Source organism: Cynocephalus volans, chromosome 12 (genome assembly GCF_027409185.1).
Source record: "Cynocephalus volans isolate mCynVol1 chromosome 12, mCynVol1.pri, whole genome shotgun sequence".
NCBI classification, from domain to species: Eukaryota; Metazoa; Chordata; class Mammalia; order Dermoptera; family Cynocephalidae; genus Cynocephalus; species Cynocephalus volans.
The window spans coordinates 1,173,404-1,194,590 of NC_084471.1; the positions used below are offsets into that span (position 1 = coordinate 1,173,404).

Consider the following 21,187-nt stretch of genomic DNA (forward strand, 5'->3'; position numbering starts at 1 on the left):
GTCAGGACAGTCCATTGTCTCACACTCTGTGGATACGTGCCTGGGCTATCAGGACATGCCCACCTTGGGGATCCACTGGGAGAAGTGCCCAACAGTGTCTAGCTGCAGCATCTTCAAGATCAGTCGCAGCCTTGGAGCTGAGGCCAATGATGTGACCTCGGGCCTGGGAGTTTCTGTCCCTCATGGCTGTCTGGTGCCCAAGTCTCTCCATTCCCCTCTAGCCTCCTCCCTGAAATCCTCTTGCACTCCTAACTTTATCCCAGTGTCTGTGGACATGACATAAGGTGAATTTCCTGGTTTGATAACAAGTTGTGGTTGTAAAGGAGAATGTTCCAGTCGGGAGAGGTTTGGGGGCCAAGGGCACCAGGTCGGCAACTTGCCCTGTAATGGTTCTAGGGAAAAGGAGTTCTTTGTATTGTACTTGCAATGTTCCTGCAAGATGGAGATTGTTTTAAAAGAAAATTATTTTTAAAAACTAGTTTGAGTCCAACATATTTTATTAAAACTAGCTGCATATAGGAATTTCCATTAAAATAGCTTGAACACAACCACCTTTTAAAACTGAAAGAATAAAGATGAGGTGGCCCTGGCAGCAGTGCTCACCTCCCTGGCAATCCATCCTGTCCGGAATTCCTCACTGCCTTGTCAGCTTTTGACACTTTCACGCTGCCTTCTCTGGAGGGCTGGTCCTAACGACCCAGCTGCCCATGGATGGGAGCAGAAGCTAGGGGCCACTTTTGTGGAGGTCAGTATTAAACAAAACTAGACAACATATTATTTATCCATCCATATACTCACAATAAAACTGCCCCAAATTGAGCAGTTTTATAATTCCAATCAAAATACTGTCAGGGAACTTGGCAAATGAATTTAAAAATTTCAGAGGACCAAAGTACTGAGGTAAATCTTGAAAGAACAAGGCACTGAGGAAACAGGTTCGTCTCAAGGGAGCGAGTGCACAGTCACCAGGTGGAAGGGCACAGGGAAAGCGTGCACAGAAGCTACAGCAGGGCACGGGCACCACACTCTAAACACAAGACCCAGGAAATCATCATCATTACCAGCAGCAGAAATGCTGTTATAAGACTGGCACCTGCACTTCCCCAGTGTCCCATCTGGCGTTAAGGTAAAATTTCAGATGCCACTTGGGCACGATTTCTATATACTGGCCTGCAAAAGGTATGCCTGCTTTATTGTCTGACAGAGTTTGGATGTGTTGTCCTCCCAGAACACATGTGGAAATCCGATCCCCAATGTGGCAGTGTTAGGAGCTGTTTGGGTCATGGAGGCAGATCCCTCATGAATGGATTAATGCTCTTCAGGGGCAGAGGTGGGGTAGGGGGGTGGGGTGGCGGTGGTAGTGAGTGAGTTGTCACTCTATGAGTTCCTATGAGAGCTGGTTGTTTAAAAGACCCTGACACCTGCCTGCTGTTTTCCGCCATGAGCAGAAGTAGCCTGAGGCCCACACCAAATGCTGCTGTCTCAGAATCATAAGCCAAATAAACCTCTGTTCTTTATAAATTAACCAGTCTCGGGTATTCTGTTATAGTAACACAAAAAAGGACTAAAACATTATCCTAAAAATAAAAAGCCATTGTCCACCCGCACTAGAAAATTGCAAATAAAAAGTTTAATTTCAGAAACTGAGTTCACCATTTATAAATACACTAAAACATAGTCAATGCAGATTTAGATTAAGCATAGGTACAGTATTTTAACAAAACAACTTCTCTAAAGGGTCACAGGCAGAGTGATTTGTATCACCCAGAATATTTAATTGGTTTGAAATGAGAAAATGAACCTTTTTGTAGATGCTAAAGCAAAAATTCTGAAGACATATTGTTAAAATAATCTGACAACTGATAGTTCATTCTGATGTCCTTGGTATTCTAAGATACCCCAGTGATGGCTGAATCTTCCCTATCATAAAAATAAATCTAAACACCTAAGGCTATTCTTACAACTGTAATATAATAAGCTTTTTCCCTGTTAATAAGCCATCTCTTCTAAAAAGAATTTTATACATAATTTGATTAAACGAGGGGGTCAGTGCACACATTTCAAAAGATAGCTTCATAGCGCAAAGATACTAAATCAGAGGTGTGCAGATTTAATCAACAGACTGTCTGCTGTAAACGTGTCATATTATGCACTGGCTAAATAATAAGCATGAATTTACAAACTCGGATCAAATTTCAAAGGAGCTCATAATAAATAGTTGAGATATTTCTGAGCTAATGGACCACGTAAAACCTGAATGCAAAAACCTGAAATGGGAAAATTCTAGTGACTAGATAACCACATAACTGATACTCCATGACACATCTAAGTTTAGTTTTGTTTTCGAATGCAGTATCTCTGTCGTAGTAAACAGTTACCTTCCAGAATATTCTCTGTACTCCTCAACATACTTTAGAGCCTGCAGTTAAAAACTGCTCAGTCAGGATGGCTTGACCACCTCCTATTTACAGATTTCATTCGACAGCCACGAAAGCTGTTTTGCTGCAATTAAAGCAATGCTTAACTAGAATACAGTACCTGATTTGTGGTTTTTACATAATTGAGTAAAAAGCCTACAGAATAAAATTGTTTACATCTTCTCTGCCATTCTAGTAAAACAAAATATTAACCCCCACCTTTTAGAAAACTTTACAGTTATGAATTAAAACCTAGTTTTCATATTCCATAATCGACAAGACAGGCTATTTCTAGTGGGCTTAAAAAACACACCGCGATACCTGGCCTGCAGGAGCAGGAGTAAGGCACATGCAGACATGACGGTGCGCGCTGGAGAGTGGACCTGAGAGTGCCTGGTCTGATGTCGTACATGGCCCTGGGGGAGAGAGTCACAGCCCCTGGTACAAACAGCTAATGCCTAAGAAGCAACATTGTCTCTAGTCTGGTGGCTCCATTGTGAGTTTCAATACTGAAAGTATATTAAGGGAAGATTCACTTTCAAAAAGATAAGTTTTTCAAAATGTTCCATTGTGAGCCTAGATTGGGCAAAGCTACCATTCTCAGTGGGTGTACTGAACAGCTTTTCCGAAGGGACAATACTTGGGGGACAGCCCAAAAATCTGACTGCCAAAGTTGACAGCCCCGGCCAAGATGACTTCTTTAGGCTCCAGTAGGTGAGCGGGTCACAGCTGTGTTCAAGCACCTCCTCTTCCAAATACGCAAGCACCACGTCTTCAGGTAACTTTTCTCTCAGATCTTTCTTTTTCATCTTGGCCACGAGTGACCACAGGTTCTCCTCTCCAACAGAGTCTTTTGATGGGGAACCTGTGTCACACCCATTGGAGGCAGGTGTGTCATCTGAGGTAGAATTCAGTATTTCTAGTTCCCTGATTAAATCTTGCTTGTACTGTTCCGCCTCCTCCTCCGAAAACAGGGAGGCTTTGTAACGAGGGTCCAGCAGTGTAGCAAAGATGTACCTTGGGTCGTGGAGGGTGGCAGACAATCGGCTCACCATGGCTTCCTTCAAAGACTTCAGCATGGTGTCGATGCCCATTGTTTCCTCGAACAACATCTCGATTTTCCTATTGAGGATGTGGATCATGGGGATGACTTGGCTTAAAGTGGACACGTGGGCACTCATCTCTCGACTGGCAGCATCGAAGGGTTTCAATGCATGACACACAGACTGCATGACCTCCCACTGGTCACAGCTGATCAGTTCTCTGAAATTACACTCGAGTGACATCTCATTAACTGCCCTTTTTTGTTCAATGAGTCGTTCAAGCATATGAAATGACGTGTTCCATTTGGAGGGAACGTCTTGAATAAGATGGTGCTGTGGTAATTCATATTCCTTCTGCAGCTCTGCTAGTTTCTCTTTTGCTTTGGGAGACCGATGCACCCGCTCACATATCTTCCGTGCAATGCTAAGTAAATTCTGCACCATTCTCTGGCTCTTGATGGCCTCGTTAACAATCAGGTTAACCGTGTGACTGAAGCACTGCACACTCGAGCGCTCCCCGTCGCTCAGCGTCTTACCTATGCTTGGATTGTCAGTAACCGTAATGCCAATCTGTAGGCCAACGGAGGTCACCCAGGTTTCCCACCAACATTCCAGCTGCTTCTGAATGCTGTGGCCACTATAGTCGCAATCAATCTGTGACACGTCTAACAGTGCTGAGCAATGGTGGCCTGCGCAATGCGGTCGGACTGACGACTCGAAGGTAACCCAGTGAGCCGTAAGGGTCAGGTACTCACGGGTCTGGTTACTCATCCATATTCCAGATGTGAAGTGGATCACACCACTTTCAGCTTCTTTAAGATGTGACATAATTACCTGTTTCACATTATCATACATACCTGGGATAGCTGTCCTAGAGAAGTAGGAAGAGGAGGGTAGAGAGTACTGAGGTTTCAAGTATTCGAGTAGCCTGTTAAAGCCAACGTTGTCTACAAAAGAATATGGCTGAAGGTCAAGTGCAATCATTTCTGCTATGAGACTTGTGATTTTTTTGGCAACTGGGTGAGAATCATAAAACTTCTCATTGGTGTCATCGAAGGAGGAAGTTCCTGATAATTCTGTGCTCAGTGGCACACAGATGTCTGGAGAAGAGGGCAGCACTGTCTCTGAGACATCAGTTTTCAGCACATTGCTATGGAACCTCTGTAAATGTCTCAGAAGGCAGCTGGTGCCCAAGTTGGTGGGCTTCTTGCCCCTGCTGATCGTCCGGCCACAGTGTAAGCACACAACTTTAGTGGAGTCTGCAGAGCAAATAGAAAAATGATTCCACAGCTTTGAGGTCTTTTTGCTATTAGCGGGAAATATAACTTGATTATTTTTTGTGACCATTGTTGGCAAGTCAGTTAATCTAGAGGAGGAACTTTCTGCAGAAGCCAAAGTGGCATATGGAGAATTTGCCAAGCTTGCACCTAGAAAGCCCTTTTGGTTCCCAACCACTTCAGGATGGCGTCTGTACAGATGTCTCATCAAACAGCTCGTGCCCACATCACCTTTCCTTCCCCGACTGATAGCACAGCTGCAGTACCTGCACACTGCCTTGAGACTGTCCGTGGGTGCCAGTGAAAAGTGGTGCCAAACTTCTGACTTCAGTCTTTTCATGACCTTTTTATTCTGCTGGAAGACAGCACCAGACTCAAACAGCCTAGGACTCAACCTGTCACCCTGCTGCTTCTCAGGAGAAGACACCAATGAGGCCTCGCCGACGTCATCAGAGGACAACACAGACACATCTTCCATGAGCGCATCTCCAGGACTCAAATGTGACTGCAAGTCCTCTGTCAGCCTGTCAGGGGAGGAGGAAGCTGAAGGGGACTCTTTGACCAGCTTTCCTGGAGACGACGACACAGAGTTTAGATCCCCCTCTGGAGGCAACAAGGAAGGCAGCAGGGTTGGAGGAGCGGAGTACAGCGGTGGGATGCCCGTGCCGCCCCCGTTCTCCTGCAGCACGATGGAGCGATGCGCCCTCCACATGTGCCTGATGAGACAGCTAGTGCCCAGATCCTTCCCGTTCTTTCCTCTGCTGAACTCATTCATGCAATGAATGCAGACAGCTTTGGAATTGTCTAGGGGCGACAGGTAGAAGTGCTTCCAGACAGCAGATCTTCTTCTGGACCCGGATGAGTTCTTTGGAAGTGGAAGGTTTTTCTCTGCTATGTTCTCTGCAGTTTCATCATAATGGAGAGTGGGGAGGTGAGGCGATGACCCCACCAGGGCTTCTTCTCTGCTGTACTTCTCAGAAATGGACATGTCGGAGGAAATTTCTTCAGAAGAAACTACAGACACAGATTCCTCTGTTATTCGATCAGGGGATGGGATCTTAGATGCCATTTTCTGGACAAATTTGATGGGTGAGAGTATGGTGCTGAGGTCTCCCATGTCTGCAGGCTGTGGCGGAAGCAGGAGCGAAGCAGAAGGGAAGGAGGACACGGTGGACACGCTGCCATTTTCCTGAATGAGCACAGTCGGGTGCGCTCGCCTTACATGTCTCATGAGACAGCTTGTACTCAAGTCTTTTTCATTTTTACCTCTACTAAATTCTTTCATACAGTACATACATATTGCTTTAGTACTATCTCGAGGAGAGATAAAGAAATGTTTCCAAGCTGGAGATTTCTTCCTGGAGCCGATGTTTCGGCTGGAAAGAAGGCTCTGAGTCACAGCTTCCATCGCGACGTCATACAGTGTACTGCTGTACTGAGAGAACAAGGACCCGTAATCTTCCTCGTTCTCGGTGGACAGATATTTCCCAGGGGCCTTACGGGTATAGCTCGTTTCTCTGATTTCCGCTTGTTCATCACCACTGTCTGCTTGTTTCATGTCCTCCTGTTCACTTTTACAGTCCACTCTTTCCAAACTGTAACTAGGAACTCGATCATCATCTTCCTCTTCTTCTTTAAAATTTATCTTATCAGAAATGACATCACTATCCCCTGTGGGACAAGTTTCCTGGTTATTCTCCATGACTGACCATAACTACTCTGGCTGTGTCATCATGTTAGTATCTTAGGTTAATAAAAAACTGATCCCAATGCTCACCTCTGCCCCCAAATGTAGATTATCTTCACTTTTTCACAATAATTCTCTTTCAGGATGTTTCTATGAATATGGCTGATTATAAATATTACTGAAAAGCAGAATATGTAAATCGTATAAACATGTTGTCTTAGGGCACAGATCACTGCTTTCCGGTAGTTCTACTGTTAAAGACTTCATGGTGCAGACACAAACTTATGCAGTGGAGACTTGCTTCTCATCTTAAAGACAGGGTCCCCGCCATCTTGACAGCACACACACGGTCCTTCTGCATTACCTATAAAAGATGAAACCAAATTAAGCACAGAACTAAATCTTACATTTCAAATCTATACTATATCATGGATACATCAGCCTCAATATGTATATAACAAAATTCCATAATGGAAAACAAACAGAAAAACTCATTCCCTGACTTTTTGCAATCCACTTGCACAATGAAAATACCCTAATGCTGCAAAATAAGCAAAAAAGTAAAGATAAGAATTCAAATTCAAATGGCCTATTAATAAAGGATTTGGAAACATGAATACAAACCTAAAAACCTACAGTGATATAAAAAGGTAACTTTTGTTTAGAATTTATGCCCTCACCCCTCAGTTTACCAGAGGTACGCACAGCTGCTACAATCAGCAAAACCAAATTCCTTGAAATCAATTCATTCTGCCTCGCTATGAGAACTAATATATAAAATAGGAATTTTTAAAAGTCCAGCTAAACTATGAAACAATCAATTCAAAGACTACAAATTAAACACAAGAAAGACAATGATGATTCCCCACATACTAGATGGATGAAAGTCCTGTGAGAGTAAAGCAACTCCCAGCCAGCCTTTCTGTTCACTCACTCGGTGGTCACTCCCGGAGTGGTGCTGTACTGTGCAGGAGCTGGGGCGCCACCGAGAGCAGGCAGTCACACGGCCTTACAGCCAGCAGGGGAGACAACAGTCACCAAGAACTGAAGATTTTAACTGTAATAAATGCTGGAAGTGAAGGCACCTGATGTTATGAAGGTGTAAAAGAGCAGGATGGGAACTAGGAGAGCAGCAGGAGTTGTAAGGACATAACTGAGCTGAAACTTGAAGGATGATGATGATACGTGGGGTAAGAAGGGAGCAGTTTAATAAAAAAGTAGGAAAAAAAGTAGCAACAAAAAACCATTCTCAGCAATATGGCAGCATAAATTCTATGATAATAAACAAATAATAAAACTTTGACTCTAGAAAACCTGTAACAAACTTACTTTTTAACTAACGTGTTAGTGGGCCTACAAGAAAGTGGGAGAACTCTCCAAAGACACAGTGAGTGGCAAACCCACGGGAGAGACCAGCTGAGCCACAGCCAGCTGTGCAAACGCAAGGGCGACACCTAAACAGCCGGGCCACACTGACTCTGGGCTTCCGCCAATGGAGCAGTGAACCCGACATGCCCGAACTGTGCAGGAATCAAGGTGGTGAGGAAGCCATGTCCTCAAAGAGTGAAAGAGCGCACTATTAGGAATATTACTGGGACAAGAGGCTTAAGCCAAACCTGTCTGGGGCAAAGCAGGATATGGTCACCCTATAAAGTATTCCCATCTTAATTAAAAGCTGCTATTCCCACCAGAAACAAATGCAGGTTGTTTCTGAAAGAAAGCAATCCAAATAGTAAATTCCATAAAGTTCAGCCAAATAAAAAAATTAAAAAATCAGCATAAAAGTAAAACATCATTAAACACACAAGGAATCAAGCAACCATGAGTGAAAGTTGGCAAAAGCACATTCAGAACACCAAGGACTTTGCTTACTGGAATTACTACATAAAGGATAAAAAATAATTATATATTATATATCATGGTATTTCTTAAAACTTTATATATAATTATACATATATAAAATGTCATAAAATATAGAAAAAGAAATATGAGCAAAAAATAGATTATAAAAAATGAGAAGACACATTTGGGAAAGAATCAAATAGAACAATTAGAATTATAAGTATATGAAAATCAAAACCACATGAGATACCAATTCACATCCACTAAAACAGCTATCATATAAAAGCAGACAACGAAAAGTGTTGATGAAGAAGTGGAAAGTGGAAACGGGTATACACTTTTAGTGGGAATGTAAAATGGTGCAACTATTTTGGAAATCAGCCTGACCTTCCTCAGAAAGTTAAACAGAGTTACGACTCTACCAGGCAGTTCCATTCCTAGATATATACCCAAGAGAAGTAAAAACATAGGTTCACACAAAAACGTGTACATGAATGTTCACAGCAGTATCACATCAGCCAAAAAGTGGAAACAACCCAAATGTCCATCAACTGATAAGTGGATTAAAATATATATATTCATATAATGGCATACCACACATCCTGTAAATAGAGTACTGATGCATGCTACAACGTAGATGATGAAGACACATCAAGCTAAGTGAACAAAGCCAGACCAAAAGATCATATACTGTACAACTGAAGATAGATGAAATGTCCAAAACAGGCAAAGCCACAGAGACAGAAAGTAGTCTAGTGGTTGTCAGGAACTGGAGGAAGACTGCTAGAGTTCAAAGTTTCTTTTTTAGTGATTAAAAGTTCTGGAATTAAAGAGAGGTGCTCGTTGAAACCTTGTGAATATACTTTTAAGAAGGTGTATTTTATGGTGTGTGAATTATATCTCAATAAAAAGTAATTTTAAAAAAGGATTCATAAATATATGATTTTGGAATTAAAATCAAAATGAAGGAAACTTATTAAAATCAGCTGAAGAAAAATTAATACACTGGAAGACAGATCTAAAGAAATTACTGAGAAACCAGCATTGACAAGAAATGAGATGAAAAATATGAAAGAGAAGATAGGAGTCACACAGGAGAGAATAAGGCAGTCAGAGCTAGGGGAGTGGCAACACTTGAAGAGATCATGACAGGATTTCCAGAACTAATGAAAGACACGAATCTACAGACAGGAAGCATCAAGTATACTAGATGGAGTACATAAAAGGATTATTTGAATTCAGATCCAAACATAGACACCCTGTAATGAAACTGCCCAATGCAGAGATGGAGGGATATGCATAGATGGATCTAAAAATCAGGCAGACTTGTTTGGATCTGAATTTTTTTTTAAAAAGGTATAAATTAAGAAAAATGAAGTGGGCTGGTTGGTTAGCTGAGTTGGTTACAGCATGGTGCTGATAAATACCAAGGTCCAGGGTTTGATTCCTGTACTGGCCAGCTGCCAAAAAAACCAACAAAAAACCAAACAAACAAGACAAAGAAAAGAAAAATGGAGAAATATTTAACATCACATGTATATCTGAATTTATAAGGAAAATATTTATTTGGGTGGTGAAATGAAGTTTAAGAAATAAATAGTGAACTATCTACAGATAAGGTGATATAATACTTGGGTTTTAAATAAAATAAAAGCTGCACACCAAAAAAAAAAAAATCGTCCGTGTGCTTATGATTTGTAAAACATGGTGCAAGGCTTATGGGGTTTCACTGGATGTAGTTTACTATTCTGTTCAATTTTGTAAATGCTTGAATTTTCCATAATAAAAAAGATTTAAAAATTATAGACTGATATAATAAAAATAAATGCAAAACTCCTTTCAAAATTTTAACAAGTCAGATCCAGCAATATATAAAAAACATAATACACCATGACCAAGTAGGTTTAAGGTGAAACCTACAAAGTTTGTTTAACATTCAAAAATAAATCAATATAATTCATCACATTAAGAAAATAATGAACAAAAACCATATAATTTCAATAGATGCAGAAAAAAAATCTGACATAATTCAACACTCATTGATAAAAATTCTCTGCAAATGAAAAACAAAAAAATTTCATTTTCAGCCCACAGTCGACATCATTCACGCTTAATGACAAAGACGGAATGCCTTCCCTGAGATCAGGAATGGGACAAGGGTATTTGTCTCACCACTTTCAGTCACACTAAACAGTGGCAACCTGAGCTGTCAGGCAGAAAGAAGAAATAAAAGGTACACACACTGGAAAGGTGGAGGTAAAACTGTCTTTATTCATATTCAACATGACTATGTAGGTAAAATAATCATTAAGAAACTACAAAAAACTACTAAAAATAATTAATGAATTTAGAAAAGTCACAAGACAAAAGGTTAACATACAAAAAGCAATTGCATTTCTATAGATGAACCAGAAAATAAAATTTTAAAAAATTCCCCATATAACATCCGAAAATATGAATGTTGGGGCTGGCTGGTTAGCTTCCTTGGTTAGAGCACGGTGTTATAACAACAAGGCAGCTGCCAAAAAACAAAAACAAAAAAACCCCCCAAAATAAGAAATGTTAAAGAGGGAAATTTTTTAAAATATGTAGAAAACTGTATACTGAAAACTATAAAACACTGCTGACAGAAATTAAAGACTTAATTAAATAGATGAAGAAATATACCAAGTTCATGGGTTAGAAAACTCAATATTGGTAAGATATAAATATTTTCCCAAACTGATCTATAAATTCTTTATGATCCCAATCAAAATCATGAAATGCTTTTTTGCAGTAGCTGATAAGCAGAAGTCTAAAATCTACACGGAAATACAAAGAATCAGGAATAAATAAAGTTATTCTGAAAAGGAAGAAGCAAGCTGGAGGACTTGCAGTGACTTCCTCCTGAAGCCATGATGGAGAAATGAGACTGGGTTTACCTTCGCACATCAGACCACCGTATCGTATACGTGAAATGATGTTTTTCAGACACTGGAGGAGAGGAAGAACAGAAAGCACAGGAAGGTGATCGAAGAGATACGGAAAACTAATGTGGTGAGCCTACAACTGCTCTAGCTTATTACCTCAACTTTCTGGCTGCAATGAAGGGAGCAGGAACTTAAACAGAGTCTGGTGGTCTTGCTGAGTAGTTTGGCTAGAATTTGCTGGAGAGAGTACTAGAGAAGAGGGAGCTACACAGAGCTCAAAAGACATGTAAAGGGCTCCCTTATTGCATATAAATTTGAGAAAACCATCCACAACGAAAAAAAAGTAGGTGGAAGAATTGCCAGGGCTCACAGAGGGCTGGGAATAGACTGCTCCCACCAGCAAGAGCAGCACAGCATCAACGGGGCCCTCAGAAGAGCATGGACTTAATGGTGGGGCTTAGAATAAATGAATACATAAGCAGATACATATGTCCATATGAAGATTTATACACAACTGTTCATATATATGTATATGAATATATATATTCATCAGATTGTGCACTTTAAATATGTGCAATTTACTGCATGTCAATTATACCCAAATAAAGCTGTTTTCTTAAAGGGCAGGGATTGTCAGAATTGATAAAAAAGCAAGACTAACTATATGCCACCTACAAGAAACACCCTTTAAATGTAAAGACAAATAGGTTAAAAGCAAAAAGCTAGAAAAGGTATTCGTGCTAAAACTAATCAAAATAAAGCTGGAGTGGCCATATGAATACCAGGTAAACATTTAAGAATACCATGGTAGGGATAATAAGGAACATTACATAATTACAAAGGGGTCAATTCATATAGAGCACATGACCCCAAATGTGCATACAACTACTAACAGACCTTCAAGATATATGAAGCAAAACTGATACAACTAACGGGATACTAGAAGAATTCATAATTATAGATGGAGATTTCAACACATCTATTCAATAGTTAATTGAACAAGTAGACTGAAGATCTATAAAATATAGATTTTAAGAAAAGATATAGAAGATTTAAAGGACACAATTATCAAAGTTGACCTAATTGACATTTATTCAATGGTCCAATCAACAACAGAATACAAATTATTTACAAGTGTACACAAAATATTCACCAAGACAGACTGTTCTCTGTACAATAAAGCAAATCTCAATACATCTAAAATAAATGAAATCAAACAAAAAAAGTCTCTAACAACAAGGGAATTGAATGAGAACTCAACAACAGAATGATATCTGAAAAAATCCAAAATATTTTCAAATAAATAACACTTCTTTCTATATTAAGTCAAGTGTCAAAGAAAATAATCACAAAGAAAAGTAAAGCAAATTTAATCCCAAAATAAGCAGAAGGGGAAAAAAAATAAAGATGTAAAATCAATAAAATCAAAAAAAGAAAAAGAAAAAAAAAATCAATGAAAGTAAACACTGCTTCTTTGGAAAGATCAATAAAATTGGTAAACTTCTACACGGACCGATCAGTGGAAAAAAAAGGAGAAGACAGAAATTAACAATACCAGGAATGAGAAAGGATATCATCATAGATCCTACAGACATAAAAGGATAATAGAGAAGTGTATAAATAACTTTATGAAAATATATTCTGCAACTCAGATGAAATTCCTTGAAAGACACAAGTAGAAATAACCTGAATAGCCTTTTATTTTAAAAAAGTGAACTTGTAGCTGAACTGAAAAACCTTCTCACAAAGAAACTTTCATGCCAGATGGTTTCACTGGTAAATTCTAACAAACATTAAAGAAAGAAAGAAAGAAAAAAAAAAAAAAAAAAAAAAAAACCCAGTGAAACACAAATTCTTCCAGAAAATAAAAGAAGCACTTCCCAACTCTTTTTATGAAGTATTACCCTGATACCAAAACCAGCAAAGATGTTACAACAAAAGAAACAGCTCGATGTCCCAAGGATCCCAGGAAAAAAATCCTTAGCAAAAATTTAGCAAAGCAAATTCAGCACTATATATGAAAGATAACACACCATGATTAAGTGGGGTTTATCACAGGAATAAAGGAAGAAAACCATATGGTCATGTCATGAGATGTAGGAAAACATTTGACAACACTTCCACATCTATTCATGGCAAAAGCTCTCAGCAAATCAGAAATAGGACTCTTCCTCAACCTCGTAAGTTGTATTCAGAAAAACCCTACAGCTCACATCCTATTTAATACTCAAAGACCCACCGGATGTCTCCCCTGTACGTTTGGTAACAAGGCAACTCTCAGTACTTCTAACACTGTGCTGGTGGTTCCAGCCCAGGCAATAGGCAGACTGTAAAGGAAAAAGCAAAACTGCTTTTATTTGCAAGAAGACATGGCCATCTATGTAATAAAGGCCTTAAGGCCTCCACAAAAACATACTAGAACCAGTGAGTTTTGAAAGGTCGTAGGATTCAAGGTCATCCTGCCTCAGCACATTCCAGCCCCCGTTGCTCCTTCATTGTAAAATCTCTCTTCCCCACTGGCAGCACACCACCTCGTTCCCCAGCCCTTATTTTCTCTTTCCTGGATAACTTTGTCCTCTGTCCCCATGCAGGCTACAAGGAGGACACTTCAACTCTCTGGGTCTAAAAGAACCCAGCTGTTCTCCCTTCCCATGAGAATGGAGATCTCATTCTAGGTTGGCTTTGCCTCTCTCTGAGACTTTCTCAGAGCTTTGGACTTACTGAGTGTTTTTATAGGCCATCTTGTACGAAGAAAGTTTAGTAAGACTTTTCTCCTTTTACACATGGGGCACAGAGAGGGTGAAAAACTTGTCTGGGGCACACAGGTATTAAGTGGTGGAAACAAGCCCCTGTTCACATCCAGAAGAGAGCACACGTAGGACTGAGAGGTAGGGGAGGGGAACAAAAGATATGAGAGCTGGGGAAGAAGGGGAGATGTAACGGTTATAAAATTCCAGTACTGACAAAAGATTTCAGGACACAGATTCAAGAATCCCTATAAACATCAAACAGGATTAAAAAAAACAAAAACAAAACACTGAAAAGAGGAGATAAAGCAGACAGATAAAAGTTTCAAGGGACAGAGGAACATGTTAAACAATGCCGGAAGAATGAAATCAGCAAAATCCAGACTGTGCGAAATTCTACAGGGCAAACAACCCAGTTTCTTTAATAAAGAAATTACACTTGAATACTGATTTTAGTTACCAAACTATTTAAGAACATGTTTTAGAAAATGTGGGAAATTTGTACACTTACTTAGTATTTGATAGTAAGCAATTCTGTTATTTTTTAAGGTGTGATAAAGGTATTACAGATATAACTTGTAAGAGAATTCCATCTTTTTAAGATACTTACTGAAATATATTTAGATGAAATATGATTTCTAGTATTTGCTTCACAATATAACTGAGTTGGGGACTCAGATGACTTGGGAATGGCCATGAGCTGGTAACGGCTGAAGCTGGGTGATGAGTACTTACTTCGTCAGGGTGTTCTTTCTGCTTGCATATATATTAGATTATTTCCATAAGACTTATTTTGAGGGAAAAAACCAATTATGTATATGGCTGACTTCTCAAGAGAGACAATGTAAACCAGGAGACAAAGGAATGATATCTTCAAAGTTCTGAAAAAAATAAAAAATAAACCAGAATTCAATAATAAACAAAAATATTTCTGCAGGATAAGAAACAAAAACTGTGTCACCAGGTGACCTGTGCTGAAGGCAATGCAAGAGTATTCTTCAGGCAGAAATAAAATAATCCTGCATGGAAGTACAGTGATGCAGCAAGGACAAGAGTGGGTAAGGGGCCACGGACTCGGTATGCTCACTGCTGCTGCGGTCCCTTGCTAGCAGGCCCTTTCAATGGAATGAACTAGAAACCATAAAGATACATACATGTCTGCACGCATGTGTATATGTGGATAAAAACCATGAGTTCACCAACTCCAATCCAACATCACGAGACCGAGCCTCCCCTTTCTATAGTTGTAACTTTTCCTTCAACACTGTGAAGTAAGTCTGGCTCCCACTACCCTTAACAGATGTACTCATTTGCTCAATCCTACCATACACAGAAAGTAGTTTTAGAATTGCTAACCCATACTGCCAAAAAAACCAAACAAGACCTCTAACTAGAGATTAATACTAACTTGTAATTTTTTGTCTTTAGACTTGAGAGAATCCAATCAAGCACTGTGTTTCTTGTATCAGTTTTCTTCCATACGTGTAGTTATTTTATTCATTTGAAATACAGTAGGTTCAACTGTTTTGTTTGTAATACAGCCTAGATTTTATTTTTTGATTTCCTCAAATCCCTCAATAAAAACAGAACTAGAACAGCAAAAGCATGATCCCATATATGATTATCAGGAATACCATAAGAACGACAAGTTGTTTCCATTAACTCCAAAATCTAAGCAGAGGGGACAAACCATGAACATGGTAAGTCAGTCCCAGACTTAAAATGGTTTTACTTTACAAATGGTACTTTGAATTTTGGTCTTTTCCTGGGCTTAGCAACACGCAGTATGACAGTCTTACATGAGATACCCAACACTTCTTTAAAAAATAGGCTTTGTGTTAAATGATTTTGCCCAACTGTAGGCTAGCTTAAGTATCTGAGCATGTTTAAAGTAGTCTAGGCTAAGCTATAGTGTTTGGTAGCTTGGCCACTTAGGATAATTTCAATTTGTGATAGGTTTATTAAGATGTAAATCAAGGAGCATCTCTATATAAGGCCAGTATGGTATAAGATCTATATGTGTGGAAAAAGAAAAGAAGCCACTGGCATGTGATACAGTGATAATCTCAAAGTAGCCAACAGGTATTTACTGGAGATCCCAAAGGACCACACTGCTGAAATTTGTTTTCTGCATAGCAATAAAGCTGAAGTGTCGGGGTCCAAGATAAGGTCTAAAGAAGCTGGAGAAAACACAACAGCCAACATGTTCCTCCTTCCTGGACAAAAACTCACACTGAAGAGAAACTGCTGGGAACAGGTCAACTAGAACAACTAGATAAAACATCAGCAATGACACAGAAGACTTGAACAACCAACTGGACCTAACAGACACCTACAGAACATTCCATCCAACAGCAGCACAACACATACTCTTTTCAGGTGCACATGCAACATTCCACAATACAGACCATTTGGTAAGCCATAAACAACATTAATAAACTTAAACCATACAAGTCCTCTAATCACAATGGAGTTAAATTATAAAACAACAACAGAAGGACATTTTGGAAATCAACAAATATTTGGAAACAAAACACATTTCTAAAGAACTCGTGGCTCAAAAAAAAAAACCTGCAAGGGAAATTAGAAAATATTTTAATCTGAATGAAAATAAACATACAATACACCAAAATTTATGAGATGCACCCTAGACCATAACAAGCAATGAAATCGAATAAGTAGTTTAAAATCTTTCCACAAAGAAAAATGCAGGTCAAAATGGCTTCATTGGTGAATTTCTTCAAACATTTACAGAATAAATAATACCAGTATCCCACAAACCCTTTTAAAAGCGAGGAGGATGAAATACTTTCCACCTTATTCTAAGAGGCCAGTATCACCTTTATATCAAAGCCAAACACACTATAAGAAAACAACAGATCGATATTCCTAGATACAGAAAGACTTTTAATAGTACATAAAAACTACAGAAGTACCATGAACTTAAAAAAAGTAATTCTGAGCCTTATCTCCTTCTAAAATTTCAAAAAAAACTAATATCATATAAAAATAAATGTAGTGGGCAAAATAATGGGCCTTCAAAGATATCCATGTTCTAATCCCCAGAACCTGTATGTTAGGTTCCATAGCAAGAATAATTCATAAGATTGCAAATGGAAGTAAGGGCACTAATTAGCAGACTTTAATACAGGGAGATTACCCTGGATTATCTCGGTGGACCCAATGTTATTACAAGGTTCCTTAAAAGTGGAAGAGGGAGAAGGGAGGACAAAGGGATATGTGACTGCAGAAGAAGAGGGCCCACAAACCAAGGAACGCAGGTGAACGTGTAAAAGACAAAGAAATGGATTCATCCCTATAGCCTCCAGAAAGAAAGGCAGCCTGCCAACACCTTGACTTTAGCCCAATGAGACTCATATCAGATTTCCGACCTCCTAATTTATGTTGTTTTATTTTTTTATTTTTATTTTTTTTAAAAGATGACCAGTAAGGGGATCTTAACCCTTGACTTGGTGTTGTCAGCACCATGCTCAGCCAGTGAGCAAACCGGCCATCCCTATATGGGATCCGAACCCGTGGCCTTGGTGTTATCAGCACCGCACTCTCCCAAGTGAGCCACAGGCCAGCCCGCTAATTTATGTTGTTTTAAACCACTATATTTGTGGTAATTTGTTAAAGCAGCACTAGAAAACTAATATAATAAGCAACAGAGAAGGATTAAGTCAAATCCCATATAAGGATGAGAAAAAAAAACAATAAAGAACAGAAAAACACTTCTCTAGATAATAAAATATGCATACTGGAAAAACATGATCTCAAATTAAATGAGATCTGTAACTATAATGTCTTATTTCTAAAGAAACTGAAGACATTAAGAAAATGATACAAAAGAAAATCAAGATTTAAAAACTCTAAAGAAATAAGGTTACAGATCTCAGGAAAATGTTAGGAAAAAAGTAAAATATGATTCCAGGAACAAAGACTAAACTATAATAAACATGAGAACAAATAAACTCAGATAATGGCTTAAGATAAACAGAAGGAGAAAAGAATTTTTTTTAATAAAAAAGAAATTAAGAGGGCCAGCCCGTGGCTCACTTGGGAGAGTGTGGTGCTGATAACACCAAGGCCACGGGTTCGGATCCTATATAGGGATGGCCGGTTGGCTCACCGGCTGAGCATGGTGCTAACAACACCAAGCCAAGGGTTAAGATCCACTTCCCCCCCCCCCCCCCCACACACACACACAAAACCGGGGCGGGGGGGGGGGGAGAAGATATAACCACCACAATTACTTGAAGTTGATAGACAAGCAAACAGAAAGGACATTGTTGGGGGGGAGGGGGGGAGGGAGAAGGGAGGGAGGTTTTGGTGATGGGGAGCAATAATCAGCCAAAATGTATATCGACAAAATAAAATTAAAAAAAAAAAATTTTTTTAACTTTGCTGTATGAAAAACTGATTAAGAAATCAAACTGTCTTAAAATTCAAATTAAAAATATTTTCTTGATGAAAACTTAAAAAAAAAAAAAAAAAGATCCCCTTCCTGGTCATCTTTAAAAAAAAAAAAAAGAAATTAAGGAATAAAAAAACAAAGAGAAATTGACCAATTTAAAAAACAGGCAAAAAAGATCCAACATCTGTTCCAAGTACCCATCCCCCAGAAAAAGAAGAAAAAGCAAGAGAGTGGAATGCTAAAAAAAATAGGGCTGGCCAGTCAGCTCAGTTGGTTAGAGTGATGCTATAATGCCAAGGGGTTTGGACGCCCACAGCAGTCAGCTGCCCCCTACCCCTCAAAGAATACTAAAAACTTAAAACGTTTCCTGAAATCAAAATTGTGAAATTATGTACATATTTGAAAGGGCATGAGAAAATCCATTCTGAACAAATAACACTGAGGTATATTCTAGTAAAATCACTGAACTAAGGGCTCTCAGGCAAAAACCAAAGCCACGTATAAGGGAAATAAAATAAGATCATCATGATTTAAACAGCAATGCTTCATGCTAGAAGACAATGTAATAACATATTTCAGATATTCAAGAAAATGTGAACCAAGTATAAATCCAATGATTTTATACCCAGCCAGACTGACTTTCATGCATAAAGGATTAAAAAACAAAAGCCCTATAATCAAAATGCAAGAATTCAGGAAATATTGTTCCATGAGTCCTTCCTAATAAATCTATCTACTGGAGAACAAACCTCAACCAAAAAGACAAGAGAAACATGACATGATGACAGGGTGTGAGCATTTAACATACAGCTACATGTAGAACTTGGACTGAGTAAGGGTAGATCCCATGTAAAGATAAATGGGAAGACTTATGCAAAAAATACTTCAACTGTTTTCAATAATGATATAGGTGGTGGTAGTATTGCCATTATTATTCTGAGACTGTGATATGTGTAGCAATAGATAAAGTAAATGTGTAATTATGTGATATTCTAATTCTCATCTCTTATGTCTCCTTCAGAACCAAGATTCTAGTGTAAAAAGGAGATAGAGACATAAGATTTAAGAAAGTAAGGTAAACATTCTGTAGTCAGTGAACAGATTATATAGTCTAGCTCTGTTCATTGCAAAGGCCTAGAAACAATGACCAACCCAATAGCAATGAACATGTCTAACATCCAGATTGTGGTTTTAAAACATCACTTAAAAGCTATTCAAAGAAACTGGGGTTGAAGAAATGGCTTATTACCAGTCTGGGGCAGGAGGAACACAAGATGAGCCAAGAACTTCCTGACATACCAGATAGCAGAAACCTTTGAGTATTAGAATTGTGTCAAAAGGGTCTAGGAGCCAACTTGTAAAGGCTCCCACTGTCCACAGATGAGACAACTTGAACACGAATAAGGATCATAACAGCAATGCATTAAAACACATTAAATATGTTTAAATTTATGAGTTCATAATACCAAAATAAAATCCCCAATTAGAGAATGATAGGAAAATGGTTATTTTGAAAACTGATAAAACAATCAAGCATTTATTTGTCTTCAGTTTCCTACATGAACTGGGTTGGAGTGGGAAAAACATACACACCGCCAAAGTGTTTTTTCTATTTCCTTACCACAATAATCAATACAGAAGACCAACTTTTGTAACAAATGTGGGTGATTTCTCTCCAGCAGCAATATGCAAGCAATTCTCTGATGGACACCAGCTGGGTGTCCTCTAATTCAATTTAATTCCGACACTACCTGGAGATAGCGTCAGATCCCACAGATTGAGAGCTCAGACCTCAAGACTGCTCCCTACTTCAGATGCCAGTTCCAAGTCCAAGCCTCTGGAACTTCTGAACAACCAGCTATAGATCAGGGTTCCCACAGCTGCCTCCTTGGGTTCAATTAGTTTGCTTGAGCAGCTCACAGAACTCAGGAAAACATGTACTTATGTTTACTGGTTTATCATAAAGGACATTAGAAAAAATACAGGCAAAGAGATGCATAGGGCGAGGAATGGGAGAAGGGGCACAGAGCTTCCACGCCCTCTCCGGGTGCATCACCCTCCAGTAACCTTCACGTGTTCAGCTATCTGGAAGCTCCCAGAACCCTGTGCTCTTGGGTTTCTATGCAAGTGTCATTATGTAGGCATAACTGACTAAATCATTGGCCATCAGTGATCAACTTAACCTTCAGCTCCCTGTCCCCTCCCCAGAGGTAAGCCATAAACAACCGTTATGGACGCTTTCCAGTGTCCAGACCCCATCCTGAAGCTACCTAGAGGCTACCAGCCACCAGTCACCTCATTAGCATATGAAAAGACACCACTTTGGAAATTCTAAGAATTTTATTTGTATGCTTGGAGACTCGGACAAAGACCAAATATGTATTTTTCACAATATCACAAATTGTAACACTAGATAACCAAACAGTACATAGTTTCTCTTTATAGTAGTAGTCCATCTAATACACAAAGAAGCAACTCACAACCAGAACATCACAATTTCATGGCTTCTCATGAATTAATGCACACGTGCATGTGCATCAGCAGCTGCCAACATCAAGAAAGACAGACATCCAGACATTGGTTGCTTCCTGAGGAAACAACACAGCACCCCCTTGAAAGAGTCTTGCCAAAGGTCAAACCTAAATCTAATCCAACTACCAACTTACAGGAAATCAGAGGACAGAGGAACACCAGAGGAATGTTCCAGGTGTTCAGTTGAGTCATGAAAGTATAAAGAAAACCAAGAAAGTAACTGCCATGAAATTAAGATCAGAACCCTGCAGCTCAAATGCGATGGCCCGGCAGGCAATGCCCAGGGCCTATTGGCCTGGCTCTGCCACTGGGGATG

At 39.2% G+C, this 21,187-nt stretch overlaps 1 protein-coding gene across 6 annotated transcripts in view; it reads right to left on the reverse strand.

The window, feature by feature from the left end:
- Positions 1-1,611: 1,611 nt before the first annotated feature.
- The window catches only part of ZBED4 (zinc finger BED-type containing 4), a 31,723-nt gene continuing 12,147 nt past the window's right edge, over positions 1,612-21,187 (reverse strand). For 3 of the 6 annotated variants that reach the window (XM_063075688.1, XM_063075686.1, XM_063075685.1), the window contains 2 exons: positions 14,658-14,803; positions 1,612-6,788 (listed from right to left, as the gene is read on the reverse strand). In XM_063075688.1, coding sequence (XP_062931758.1) covers positions 2,921-6,439 — 3,519 coding nt within the window. In that variant the 5' untranslated portion in view covers positions 6,440-6,788; positions 14,658-14,803 and the 3' untranslated portion in view covers positions 1,612-2,920. The other 3 variants (XM_063075684.1, XM_063075687.1, XM_063075689.1) reach the window with 2 other exon arrangements.